The sequence below is a fragment of the Carassius gibelio genome, chromosome B15, assembly GCF_023724105.1.
Source record: "Carassius gibelio isolate Cgi1373 ecotype wild population from Czech Republic chromosome B15, carGib1.2-hapl.c, whole genome shotgun sequence".
Lineage (NCBI taxonomy): Eukaryota > Metazoa > Chordata > Actinopteri > Cypriniformes > Cyprinidae > Carassius > Carassius gibelio.
In genome coordinates, this window is record NC_068410.1 from 16806042 (window position 1) to 16820859 (window position 14818).

General features: G+C 41.1%; 1 protein-coding gene across 9 annotated transcripts in view; it reads left to right on the top strand.

Moving 5' to 3' along the window:
• synrg (synergin, gamma) overlaps positions 1-14818 on the top strand; it is a 48675-nt gene that overhangs the window by 5591 nt on the left and 28266 nt on the right. For 5 of the 9 annotated variants that reach the window (XM_052575736.1, XM_052575737.1, XM_052575738.1 and 2 more), the window contains exons 2-14: positions 413-453; positions 588-718; positions 818-945; positions 1027-1132; positions 4229-4340; positions 6097-6384; positions 8177-8452; positions 9722-9796; positions 9885-10081; positions 12047-12286; positions 12368-12504; positions 13592-13707; positions 13989-14051. In XM_052575736.1, coding sequence (XP_052431696.1) covers positions 413-453; positions 588-718; positions 818-945; positions 1027-1132; positions 4229-4340; positions 6097-6384; positions 8177-8452; positions 9722-9796; positions 9885-10081; positions 12047-12286; positions 12368-12504; positions 13592-13707; positions 13989-14051 — 1910 coding nt within the window. The remainder of the gene's footprint in view (positions 1-412; positions 454-587; positions 719-817; positions 946-1026; positions 1133-4228; positions 4341-6096; positions 6385-8176; positions 8453-9721; positions 9797-9884; positions 10082-12046; positions 12287-12367; positions 12505-13591; positions 13708-13988; positions 14052-14818) is intronic. The other 4 variants (XM_052575741.1, XM_052575742.1, XM_052575743.1 and 1 more) reach the window with 2 other exon arrangements.

A 14818-nucleotide genomic window follows, 5' to 3' on the forward strand; every position in this document is an offset into this window, starting at 1 on the left:
TTTGGTCTGGTGCCTCCTTCAAATTGAATGGGATTTTTTATTCACCAAGTTTATTTACCACATCATCAGAAAAGGGCTAATTAAACATCACTGACTTAACTCCATAAGGAATCTATTCTATTGAATATTGTTCTTACCTATGAAAGCTGCCAATATTGGAATGATTTGATTTCCACTGCGGCACAATGACTTGAAGTACCTTCTAGAATAATGGACTTGGGCTGTTTCATAAATGTTTTCTCCATTGTATGATTGATTGGTTGCCTTCGGTCAGAATTTTCCTCCGTCTCTTGAATGCGGAGGGCAGTAGTGTAAAGACATTAACTTCACACTGAAATGAGCTTCAGGGCTTTGAAATGGGCAGCCTGGTAAATGACTATAATATTGAGTGTGTCTGTCTTTTCTCTTTTAGCTTTATATACCCTGTAGGAGGGGGCGTTGGACCACCGCAAGGTAAGCAGCTGACATTTTGCCTTTATTTAGCTTCTTTTTACATTAGATCATTTTGTTGAATAGCTTTCTCCAGTATAACATTTAAATGGAAAAACAATATTTATGTTCTTAAACTTGTAATTTTTTAATGGCAGGAATGATGCCCATGCAGCAGCAGCAGCAACAGCAGCAGGGCTTTCCCATGGTCCAGGTCATGCAGCCCAACATGCAAGGCATGATGGGAATGAATTTTGGAGCACAGATGCCTGGTGCCATGCCAATACAGGTTTGATTTTTTTATGTTAGCCGTCAAAAATGTGGACACCAGAATCACTAATCTCTCATGATTGGGATGTCCCTTATTGACTTGATCTCGTGCTTCTAGGGTGGGATGGCGATGGGCATGCAGACTCCTGGGATGCAGTTCATGGGTCAGCCTCAGTTCATGGGCATGAGGGGCCCGGGGCCACAGTTCCCTGTGGACCTACAGAAACAGATGGCCGAGGAGCATCAGTAAGGCTTTATTCACATATTCACTCTGCCGTAAAGTTGTATGAACACCAGAACTCGTCTCTGATCAGTGTGTGTCCACAGAAAACGTCTGGAGCAGCAGCAGCGGATGCTGGAGGAAGACCGGAAGAGAAGACAGTTTGAGGAGCAGAAACAGAAACTACGTCTACTGAGCAGCGTCAAACCCAAAGTGAGCAAGGCAATGTGATAAAAAAATGACTCTACTATCCAAATGATAGACCTGTTGTAATTCTAAAATAATTGATTGGTTAGTATTATTTGGTTTAACCATGATTATTGTGTAGTTTATTTTACAACAATATATTGGCATCCAAACAAGGTATTTGTTAGGGAATATAAAGGCAGGTTTATTAAAGTAATATTTAGTTTTTATTGCTGCTTTATCACTGTTTGTCTTACAAAGTGTTATTTCAATATCACTGAGATACTATTATAGTTTTTCCTAAATATTTGAAATTAGTTTTATTTTTTTCTGTTTTTGTTTTAATTTCAGTGAGTTTAATTTTGTTTTTAACATTAAATATTTGTATCGTTTTTTTTTTTATTAATTTCAATTTAGTTTTTGTAATCAAAAATATAGTGTATAAATATATTTAAATAATATACAAATACATAATATACATTTAAACTAACATTTAAGCAAATAATTTTTTTTTTAAATATATGGAATAATATATATATGGAATATAGGGTTCCCTTTCGATACTTCACTCATACTGCGTATGGGGAAAAGCTCCTTTTTTCCTCGATACTGAAGCCTTTTTTCAATAACGCAGTGCAACTGCACTGCCATTGGTTTAATCTGTAAACTTTTTTAAACCAATGACAGCGCTGCGTAGCTGCGCGAGCCTGTGGCGATGCAGCGCGCCAAAGCCCGCCAGAATGGGCGGGGCGAATGGCTATATAAGCAGGCAATCGCCAGAGGAAATCAGATCTTACTCCTTCAGCGACGACTTCACTTCGTTGGATCTCTGCTGAACGCCTTCGCCTGGAACGAGCTCTCGCCGTCGAAGAGGCACCGCAGCGGACCAGCTGAGACCGCCGCCCGCCTGCAGCGCCGGCGTACTCGCAGACAGCCGCTCTCAGCGCCGATCTCGGGCCGCCCGCTTCCCGCTTCCGGCCGCTTCTCAGCGATCTCCTGCCGCCATCCGGCGATCCTAAAAGAGCTTTTTCCAGCGGTTTTCACCGCTCTAAAAGAGCGTTTCTAACGCCGTTTTAACGGCGACGGCCATGCCGCGCCACAGCTGTGGCACATGCAGAGCCCCTCTGCATGAGGACGACGGCCATGGTGAGTGTGTTTTCTGCCTGGGTAAACCCCATGCTGAGGCTGCACTCACTGAGACTTCATGCTGCTTTTGTGAAAGCATGAGTCTCGCCTCTCTGCGCTCGCGGATTGCTTTCTTTAATGAAAGTAATCCCGCCCCTCGCGCCCTCCCGTCTTTTTCCTCCCGCGAGCCGGCCAGGAAAAGACAGCGGGGAAGAGGGGCTCAGCGCCCGGATTTGGGTGAGCTCACGCCGGCTCAGCTGTGGGGTGGAAAAATAAGAGAGCCCTTCCTTCCAAGCCCTGCAGGACGACCTCTGCCATGGCTGGCAGGGCCTACACTTCTGCGGGCCAAGCCGCTTCATCTCTGCACACCATGGCCATATTGCAGGTGTTACAGGCAAAGCTTCTCCGTTCCCTGGATGAGTCTAGCTCTAGTGAACCTGCTTTCCGTGACCTCCGCAGCGCCACTGATTTGGCTCTGCGCGCCACGAAAGCCACGGCCCAGGCCATCGGACGATCCATGGCCAACCTGGTTGTGCTGGAGCGCCACCTCTGGCTCAACCTAACAGAGATTAAGGAGAGCGACAAAGTGGCCTTTCTCGATGCCCCAGTCTCTCCATGCGGCCTCTTCGGACCAGCGGTAGAAGGGTTTACAGAACGCTTCACTGCAGCACAGAAGTCGTCCCAAGCCATGCGACACTTCCTGCCCAAGCGCTCCACCTCTGCCCCGAGTCGCCCCAGGACTGCGCCGACTAAGCACCAGAGCAAACCTGCCCCTTCTACCCCCCAGGCGGTCCCCCGCACCGAAGTGATGACGCTGTTAAGGAAGGGAGCCATAGAGATAGTTCCTCCCTCAGACAGCGGGTCGGGGTTCTACAGCCGTTATTTCCTTGTCTCCAAGAAAGATGGCGGTCTCAGACCCATCTTAGACCTCAGACACCTGAACCTTTCCCTCATGAAACGGAAGTTCAAGATGTTGACACTGAAGCAGATCCTCACGCAGATTTGCCCCGAGGACTGGTTCTTCTCGCTGGACCTGAAAGATGCTTACTTTCACATCCAGCTAGCCCCCCATCACAGACGATTCTTGAGGTTCGCGTTCGAGGGTGTGGCTTACCAATATACAGTCCTTCCCTTTGGGCTGTCTCTAGCTCCCCGCACTTTCACGAAGTGCATGAACGAGGCGCTCTCCCCTCTGAGACAGATGGGAATTTGCATTCTGAACTATCTCGACGACTGGCTCATTCTAGCCCAGTCACGAACCGAGCTAGACCACAACAGATCCATGCTCCTGAGCCACTTACAGTGCCTAGGACTCAGGGTCAATTTCGCCAAGAGCTCACTGCTCCCCAGCCAACGTATTACGTTCCTGGGAGCAGTTTTCGACTCCGTCAATATGAGGGCGGTCATATCACCCCAGGGTGTTCAAGTTAAGTCTTGTCGTTCCCTACCGTGGCAAGACGCGGTTGAATTCGTTCCCCATACGCAGTATGAGTGAAGTATCGAAAGGGAACGTACTCGGTTACGAACGTAACCTCGGTTCCCTGAGATACGGAACGAGTACTGCGTTATATGCCGTGCCACGAGGCTGCGGGTTCAGTGTCGTCGCTTCAGTCGTATGACCTGATTACCTCTGGCGATTGCCTGCTTATATAGCCATTCGCCCCGCCCATTCTGGCAGGCTTTGGCGCGCTGCATCGCCACAGGCTCGCGCAGCTACGCAGCGCTGTCATTGGTTTAACAAAGTTTACAGATTAAACCAATGGCAGTGCAGTTGCACTGCGTTATTGAAAAAAGGCTTCAGTATCTAGGAAAAAAGGAGCTTTTCCCCATACGCAGTACTCGTTCCGTATCTCAGGGAACCGAGGTTACGTTCGTAACAGAGTACGATTTTTTTGTTGTTTTAGTATTACGTAACTATAAAAACTTTGCAATATATACTTTTTCTTGCATATAAGCTTCACCAAACTCAACTAAACCAAAATTGCTATTTTTGTACAGACTGGGGAGAAGAGTCGTGACGATGCCTTAGAGGCCATCAAAGGAAATCTAGACGGGTTCAGCAGAGATGCCAAGATGCATCCAACACCATCTTCACAGTCTAAGAAACCAGGTACATCCAGTGACACTGCCTTCAGGCCATTTGCATTTCAAGTCCCTGCTCATGACGTCAAGGGGTGGCCCAGACAGCTTTTGACAAGGCCACGGTGACTGGCGAGCGCTGAAGGACATTACCAGGGGTGCACTCACACACTGTTAAAGGGATAGTTCACCCAAAAATAAAAATCCTGTCATCATTTCATCACCCTCATCTCTGAATTAACTAGAAGGAGGATTTGAAGAACTTTACTGGATGCTGTTTTCTGTGCATTTTCCTACAGGTTTGGGCTGACATGAGAGTGAGTGAAGGATGACTATTTTATTTCTTCAGTGAACTATCACTTTATATTGTTTCTATTCCGTCTCAGTGCAAACACGTCACATCTTTATCACATAGCTGTTTTATTCCCAGCAGCCACCAGGAGGCTCTCCAGATGTTTCCTTATCCTCCATGTATTGGAAAGAAAACTAGTAGTCAGGGTCCAAAATGTATTTGTTGCCCCCTTTGCCAATCGCTGGTGAATTGAGGAAAAAAATGAACTGATAATAAATATTTATTACAGGCTATTTTTGTTTTGGTGGCTTCATGTCAAGTTTGGGATCAGTAAGTTTTTGAAAGAAGTCTCTTATGCACATCATACTTCACTTATTTGATCAAAAGTTCAAAAAAGAGAGAGATTGTTAAATATTATTGCAATTTTAAATAACTTTTCTATTTAAATACATTTTAAAATGATGCAAACTGAATTTCACCATCATTACTCCAGTCTTTAGTGTCACCTGATCCTTCACAAATCATTCTAATATGCTGATTTGCCTTTTGGGAAACATTTCATATTATTATCAATGTTAAAAACTGTTGTCCAGCTTAGTATTTTTATAAAAACTATGATACTTTTTTCAGAAGGAATCAAAAGAACATCATTTATTTGAAATAGAAATATTATGTAGCATTACAAATGTGGCTTTTAATATTTTCACACGAAAAATAGTACTGACCCCAAACTTCTATATGGTAGTGTACATGGGAGAAAGTATTCTATGTCTAATACAAACCTCTAACGGTACCTTTTGAAATGTACCATGTTAAAAAAAAGGTTTTAGATTTGAATCGCATGTTTTATCAGTCGGAGGTCAGATTGTCATTCTTAAAATTGGACTTGAACCATGTAATGTTGCGGTTGGTTTATACCTGCCAAATGGCAAGTAACTTTATTCACTCACCAAAGCCACTTAACCTCCGATTTGGTTTAAACGTACACATCTTGTTTTACATCCAGAATGCCTCATTTTTTAGCAAAACAAAATATAAAAAAAAAAAAAATGTATGGATGGTAAGGTATGGATGTTCCAAAGCTGACTGCAGTCATGAATGAGAACGAGACTTTGCTCAAATAATGCTTAAATAGTGATGTTAGCAGAAAAGAAAGGACAAGCATTTCTTAGTCAATCATTCATGGTAAGAACAGAAAAGAGTGGCAAGTAAATGGAAAAAAGGTCAATTTTGTTTTCATGTTGACTTGAATTTTATACTCCACTAGTAAGTATAGAAGTAACTGAAAAATGTATAAACAAGTACATTTCCATTGACATTTTCATTTAAAGGTTGCTTTTGTTTCTTTATGTAAAATAGCAGCCCCACACCTAATCAAATTCAGTACCCTCCCGTTGTTCTTGTACAGCTGTTTCTCATTGTTTCAGTCTGTCTGTGAGGTCATATCTCATAATGTGTGTTTTGTCTGTCTCACTCTCTTGTTTGGTTTTTGCAGACTCATCGCCATCTCATTCCTCTGTCACCTCTCATACCCTTCCTCCTGCTTTCCCTGAAGAAGACGATGAGTTTAGTGACTTTGTGCAGGGCCCCGTCGATGCCTCCTCCTCGTTCCCCTCTTCATCCCTCTTTCCATCCTCCCCTCACACTAGCCAGCCATTAGACACGGGGCCTGGCCAGCACCCCACTTCCTCCTCTCTCCCTCACTCTGTCCCTCCATCTCTCCCTGTCTCACCTGCCATCCAACACTCTTCTGTCATCTCCAGCTCCCAATCTGCATTCCAAGGTAACGCCCCCTCACGGTTTCTCACTTTGTCATGCCATCACTTGTTAGTACCCATAGTCAATGTTTAGATGCCATAACTACACAACTTAGTGTGCAAAAATTGTTTCAGTAAACTGGTAGATTCGGTTCACAAACTAGTTGTAATATTGAACAATGAGTTACTTTTGCAGCTCATGTAAGAGAACCAAAGCTAGCCAAGCAACTCCCATTGACTTGAATGTGAATGGTAAAGGATACCTTTCTTCAGATCTGTTAAACCGTTTTGCCCATAACCGCTATCTTGCTGTGTAGAGTCTTTGACGTAGAGTCAAAAGTCTGTTGAGGTTTGTGATTCAGATATGATGGTCACCATCTGGGAGATTTGCACAGTGATTCTGACTCAACCATCACCCTCCACCTCTCTATGGATTTGTCAGGTTGCAGATTGCATCCCATATTCTCTTATGATTTAAGCTGGAGTTCTATCAGCATGACAGCACATGCACACTATGGCGATTGTGACAGCGTACTGATAAGGAGCTCAGAGTGAAGCCTGCATGGAAGCGTTTGATCGATAGTGTTACCGGTTCAAGTTAAAAACATTTGGACAGAATTTATGCCATGGTGTCTGTTACCACAGGAAAAAAAAAAATTTGAACTAGAACTTAGAGATGACGCTTTCTGAGGGACATCTACCACTGACTGTGACTCATATTTCATACTGTTAACATACTGTCACTAGAATAAAATGCTAGGCTTTAAACTACTCGTACAACATTTATCAGCCAATTATCTCATTCCTAAAAAATCCTGTTCCACCAAAAGGTCAGTAAATAGAATAGAATTGTAATAGTTAATTTATTGTTATAATAAAGCCAACCCTCTACATTGCAAGTAAATCACTCACATATGCGACTAAATTATGTCTACTCTAGTGATCTGTACTTTTCAGTTCAACTCAGTGGAAGCACAGTACACATTTGCCGAACTGTAAACTCTTTGTGAATGCGCATGACTCGCCGTCGCTTTGTGATTAATATTCATGAACCCAGCAGCTCATCAATCCATAGTGCATTGTATATTGTTAGTATGGTTGTAGAATTAGTAGTAGTATTATCTTTTAATAATAATAATTAATATGATCTATTACTTTTTTTTTTTTTTTTTACAAAAACCCTCAATGACAAAAAATAAAATAAAATAAAAAAGCATCACCACCAGACTTAAGTTCAGTTAAAATGATAAATATGAATTCATAAATGGTTATCAAGTTTTAGTTCTAATCACTTAAGTTCTATCATTAAATATAATATTAAAAACATAATATAATGCTTGACTGACTGAATACGAAACGTTCCATAAAAGACTAAACTTACTATTTATTCCAGAAGAGCATCTTGTTAATCTTATGCTCTAAAAAGTTAAATGTATAATAAATTACTAATGTATTTTAAATTAGTTTTTATTTGAATTTAATATTTATACTTTATTAAATTTAAGTATTTATATATTCTGAATTTTCTTGACTTTGTCCTCGATTTTGATTGTTTTTTCATAAGTGTTGTCAATGTCATCCTTTATTCTTGGATTCTGTATTATATTCTGTGCAAAGGGAAGCATGTAGTAATGTCTTATTTTAAAGGCAGAATAATGTTGCCTACTTCTTGGAAAAGCTTTTGCGTCTGCATCGCAACTTTGATGCATTAAATGCAATTGGTTTTGGTCTTGTACATTCACATAGTCATGTTTGGAACTCATAGTTAAAATATAAACTACTACAATTCAATATGAACTCTGTCCCTAACTGATTCAGGCCCATCTCTGGAGGAGAAGATGTTCACATCTTGTGATTTGACAGCTGATAAGAAGGCCCATGTTAGTTTTAAGCCACACCAGGCTCTGTCTGAACTGAGTCCCAGAGTTCATGTCACAGCTCAGTTTCACAGCAGCACCAGAGCCCGAAACTGGGCCCAAACTCAAGATGACTTCAATTCAGCCTTCATCTTAGAGACGGCACCTGAGCCTCTACCTGCAACTCAGGCTCCCCCTGCAGCAGATAACCCACCTGTCCAGCCCACTAGCACCAGCGGTGAGAAGAAAACATCTGTGATTTCAGTCCCGTCTCTTTTTCGAGCTTCTTCAAATTAACACAACACGCAGCTCGAGACTTCCTGCCCTGCCTCTATTTGCTAATCATGAGATACGCTTGCTTAAGAAGGGCTGATTTCTTACCTGGGTCTTGTTTGAAAAATCTTAATCTTGACCTGATTATCTAACACTTCTCAATGTATATCCAAGTAACCAAATCTGTCCTCTTACTTTAGCTGTCTTTGCTAAAGCTTCATCCAAGGCATTCATGGAAGAAAATGCATGGGCCTTGAAGACGATGTGCTCTTGAGCATGAACAATTTTCAAAGTTGAATGGAAAAATAGACTAAGATGAAGATAACGTAATGAAAATCTCTGCTGTATAAAGAAATGCCTAATTCAGATCTCCTGCCTACTCTCTTAGAAACTCTTATTTTCTGTCCTGAACATCTGAAATTATCTGAATTTCTAAAATATGTGCATGTTTGGGATATAACATGTATTTACTAGTTTTGATTTGTTTACATGTGGTGCTCTATCAATTCTTGCATTCTCGCACATTTTCCAATGTCTCTGTAATGATGGTTCTGTTTTTTTTTTTTTAAGTCTAGGGGTGTCCAGTCAATGGAGTGCCACCTTTCTTTAGGATTTGGCTTCCAACACACTTTCCTAGAAATTCCTGGTAATCCTGAAGACTTTGATTATCCTGTTCAAGTGTGTTTAATTAGACTTGAGGCAAACTTGGTAAGAAGGTGGCCCTCCAGTATCAAGATTCGACACCCCTGGTATAGTCTGTCTACTGAGCTCATTGGTGTCATTAAAGGAGGGGATCAATTGCACGATTCTCTGCTGTTGATGCTTACTTGGAGGTTTAATCACCGTATCCCCATTTTAATCATTTGCCTAATTTATTTCTCCACAGGACTCACAGTTTTAGCACTGATTTCAATGTACACATTGGCAGTACATGTAATGAGATGAGTGTCAATGCCAATACAAAGCAAAACTCTCTTCTCCGTATGTTGTCAATCTGTTTATACTATAAGCCCACAAGCTCTCGGCTCAAGACAGCTGAGCTGACGGCAGAAGCCGTGGGAGTCTTTAGTGTGTCTGTGCATGGTGTCAGTAGTACATCTGTACGGGGCTTTGCTGTCAGCAGGTGTGGGGGACGTCTGACTGTGCAGTAGGCACATGGGATATATGCTTGATCAAGCACTCTTAGCATAAGAGTCCACAAACATCTCACTGTTTCTATGTCCATCACCAACAGGTGTGGGTGTCTACCCTCAACAAGACATGCAACCCATGGTGCCAGCCTGGTTGTACAATGACTCGCTCATCCCAGGTATATGCTCTTGACGTCACTGGATTTTCATCATTTCATAGTTCTGTTTTTCACGGTATCTAATGATTGCAATGGTTGCTCTTCACAGAATTGTTCATGAAGGTCCTTGAATACACCATGACACCAACAGGTATTGACACAGCCAAACTCTACCCAATTCTGATATCATCGGGTCTGCCACGGGAAGCTCTCGGACAGATTTGGGCCTTGGCCAACCGCACCACACCTGGCAAGCTGACCAAGGAAGAGCTGTACACTGTTCTGGCTTTGATTGGAGTCGCCCAGGTAGATTTTGCAATTTCAAAAATTGTACATATTAACTTTTAAAGAGTATGTAGGTTTGCAGTGATAGGAAGTTAGGTGCATCTTTAGACCAGAAGTGTAGGGATCCTATCATATTCCCTTGCTGCTCTTGGCAATTACAGTCCTGTGAGTAGAAACTGGAGCTTTTCCAGCAACTCATGGGACCCTTTCAGTAATAACACATTTGTTATGCAAATTGAAAAGCTCAATGAGGAGCCACTCTTCCAGTGCTTCAGTTTTGTAGAGCTATAAAGAAAGGAAAAGCTCTGGAGAATGGCAGAAATGGCATTGAAAATGGAAGTTGACTTTAATGAATATTTTAGGCAAACAAATCAGACAGCCTCTTGGTGGAAGGGGATAAAGACATCTGGACGGAGAAGAAGGTCTATTGTTTGACAGGCCTGCTTTTTAATTTAGTTTCCTTGATGAAAGACGTGTCGTAAATTCAATGTTCCTGCACAAGGCGTGTTGAAGCGCTATTGTCTAATAGTACACTAAATCATTGTTATGTGTAGGGAGAATGTCAGTTTTAATTGAGTGTCTTATGTTTATAGCAGTGCCTCATCTTAATGACTGTCAGTAATCAGCGTTTATCAGTCAGCTTTCAAAGATCTGTGCTACTTGTTATGGTCGATGTTATCATTCTGCTTTAACGCTTCGCTTCTATAGCTTCTCTTTAAAGATATTTGGTTAACAAGGGATGGTATGTTGTTCAACTCCAGTCCTGGAGGGCTATTATCCTGCAGAGTTGTGTATCAATGCAAATTTATCCTGGCCACTGGCCTTCCAGTACTTGAGTTGATGAGTCCTGGTTTACTGGTTAAAGATCTTGGCTGGTATCTAATAGCTTTTAGTTAAAATTTATTTTAGATCCATCTACTTAAATGAATAGTTCATCCAAAAAATTAAAATTAGTCATCATTTACCCCTCCCTCATGTCTTTCCAATTCCACGAGACTTTGGTTAAAGGGATACTCCACCTCAAATTGAAAGTTTTGTCATTAATCCTCTTGATTCGATTAACGCTTATATGCGTTATGAGGCATTTTCTCCTGATAATCCCGATAATAATTTAAATTACACTTTCAGTTTTAATCGTACAGATAAGAGCAATACATCAATCGAATCTGTAAAGGGTCTACTTTTTTGTATACAGACATTATAACAACAAAACTTTGTGCATTTATAAAATAAAGATAACAAACAAGGTGTGCTGTCTGCAGCCTTTGTCTGCGTTGATCTTCATTTACAAACGGGTCATTAAAATGAACTCAGTGAATACTCAACGAAGAGACATGAGAGATGCATCTACAGAAAGCCTGACATGTCTACTTTTAAACTAAACAAATGCTGCCAAAAAAAAATATTCTGTGGTCAAGTAATCCATATGAAAACAACGCGATGTCCGTTTTTTTCACATCTCCCTTCATTATCTTCTAATGTGAATACACCCCCGCGCTGAACACTATTCAGATTCTAATGATTCACTGAAGCCCGCGGCTTGAATACGCCCACACAACTGAAGACAATGCAATGAGACTGGGGGATAGTTGACCCAAAGAGGAAAATTCTGTTATTAATTTCTCTCTATTAATGTTGTTCCAAAGATGTAAGACCTTCGTTCATCTTCAGAACTCAAATGAAGATATTTTTTATTTAATCCGAAAGCTTTCTCATGGACTATTTTAACAATGTCCTTACTACTTTTCTTGACCTTGAAAGTGTCAGTTGTGTTGCTGTCTGTGCAGGGCCAGAAAACTCTCAGATTTCATCAAAAATATCTTCATTTTTGTTCTGAAGATGAACAAAGGTCCTACAGGTTTGGAACAACATAAGGTTGATTAATCAATGACGGAATGTTCATTTTTGGCTGAACTAATCTTTTAAATGACTTACCCGTAAATAAACCACTCTGTCTAAGTTGCATATTGTGGTTGTATTCTCTAGAGTGGTCTTACAGTCATGAGTTTGGACATCTTGAGTCAGTTCCCCTCTCCGCCTGTGCCCAATCTACCTGCCATGGCTATGGCTATTCCTGCTGTCCTGCCTCAGCACCAGCAGCCCATCATGACCCAGCCGCCCGTGTCCATGGCCATGCCGGTTGCTGCACCGCCTGTCATGGGCATAACCCCAAACCCGCCCGCACAACCACCGGCCAGCTTCATCACTAACTTCCCTCCTGTCCAGGTAAACATCAGACACTTTATTATAGATAATAACTGCACTTTTATTGCTCAGCTGATTAATTGTTTTGTTGGCTTGCGTTAGGCTACGAAGGCTGATGATGACGATTTTCAGGACTTCCAGGAAGCCCCTAAAGCTGGCGCTGGAGATGACTCATTCACAGATTTCCAAGGAGAAACTGGAGGAGCATTTCCCAGCATGACATCATCATCCCAAAGCAGGTACGAGTGCAGCTGTTCGTCTATGCGTCATGGCATATTGCACGCCTGCAAAAGCATATTTTTTTATGTAATGCAAACTGCTTCGAGAAATGCATCGTAAAGCAGCATCCTGTCATCTCTCATTAGTAGTTTCTGATATTGTTTTTATGCTTCGTTAATTCCTCTAGACTCGGTTTGCTCATCTGGAGCATGGAATCGTTCTCCATTTTGTAATGGCTTGTAATAACTTGCCCAGCGCAACAATTAAACCCCTGCCATCTTTTCTAATGAACCCATTTCAATGGACAGCTGATAAGCTCATTCCATTTTATTTCTATTCACATCTGCTTGATTTTATGCTCCCAGGGAAAAATGACGAAAGGCAATTATGGAAAGCAGGGAGTGAGAGGTTGGAAAGTATATTCGCTGAGTGTCACGGCCTTTACCGGTCGATCAGCTTCACCGAGCACAAAGGATCCTTTGTTTTAGAAGAATATTTTGGTGCTTGAATGTGTCAGATTGCTCGCTAATTAAATCAGTGAAAATGAGAAGTGTTGAGAATAATACAGGTAGTGAGGGTGAGAGCAGAGGTTTTCTTCTATGCTTGGAATATTGCTGTTATGAGGGAAGTGATCCAAGACGGAGAGAAGGGGAAGAAAGAAACATTTGTTTAGAAAAAACTTGAGCTAAATTTCAAGTTGCAGATTAGAACCACACACTGAATGTATGTATTTTGCCAATGTGACCAGGAAGATTGTTTTCTTTTAAAGAAACTGATGCTTTTCCCATTTCTTACCAACCTTAAACAACTGAAATTCTAAAAAAACAATGGGATACAATATATTTGTCCAACTTTGGATTTCTATTTTCATTTTGTTTTAAAATGGGACGCACTAAATACTAATCTTGCACTGTATTGCAGGGATGGTATGCAAATTAGTATTGTGCCTCAGGCTTTGTATGTTTAGTCTACATTTAGGAGTATCAAAGAACAAAAAAAAGTATCTCAAAACTAAATATAATGTTTTGGCTTGTTAACTCTTTGTAGCTTGTAAAGCACTTTGATCTGTTTGGGCTAACTGCTGTATGTTTTGTCTGCTTCATGCAGTGTTCCTGCCATGCTAACTCCAGTGTCAGGGTCTTCATCCTCCTCCTCTGATAAATACGCAGTGTTTAAACAGTTGTCAGTGGAGCAGCCTGCAGAGCCCACACCTCCGGTCTCAGGTAAAACACACGCACACATACCCATTTGGCTCTATACACCTCATTAGCCCATTGAGGAAGGCAGATCTCTCAGAAGACTGCTGTCATATCGGTTTAACTTTAAAGAATGATTCTCTTGTCTAAATGCTTTTGCGATAAGATTGTGTGGCCCACAGATGTGTTTTGCATAAAATTATCCTGCTATTTATCACATTCCTTCAGCTCCTACCATTATTATGGTCTAGTTAAAAAGCACACTTTACTGCCTCTACACTCAGGCATTGTTTACTGTTCTGTTCCAGATTCAGGCGACAAATACAGTGTTTTCCGAGAGCTTGAGCAGCCTTCAGACAGAAAAACAGTTGGTAAGAAGATACATGTCTGACACAGCATGAACACATCAAGTACACAACCCAGATCAGCTTTTTACAAGATTAATTTAATACAATTGCACCAGGCTATAGTGTGTTAAGTTTATTGAAGGGCTTCGTACACTGATGTAGGCATGTGTGCGTGTCCCTGTCTCACTAGAGCAGAGTCCAGTGAGGACAGCTCTGAGAGGGCCAGTAAGTCAATGGTTGCAGTGATCTCTTCTCCAGAACTCCTGTAGTTCTGTTCTGTTCTGTTTTCTCTACATTTGATTCCTTATATAGGCTGCAGCTGAAATAGAAAAAGTTTGTCATCTGTGTGTCATTCACTTCTAGTGTTTTTTTTATTGGCCTTTATTAAGAGGGCACAGTGGTTAATGGTTGATATATTGCTGGTATTTATGATATAATACAATTTAGTCAATGCAAAATTGAATTTGAAATGTAATATTGCATAAACATTTGTAATGCAATGTTTAATAATCAATTTAATATTTATTTCACAGTAATTTGTGTTTGATTTAAGACAGAATATTACTGACTGTTTACGTGAACACTTTCCAAGATGCAAATTTTAACAATTTAGTGTGTATTTTTGCATTTAAGTGCAATCTGCTGCGAAAAAAACTGAATCCGCGATTGCATGTTGTCGTGTAATTGACACATTTATTTTCTTGGCTCATTGCACTCGATAATGTTTTTTAACATCAAGCACATCCCTCATTTATTTTTTCAATAAATAGTTTTTCATGCATCAGTTGTCA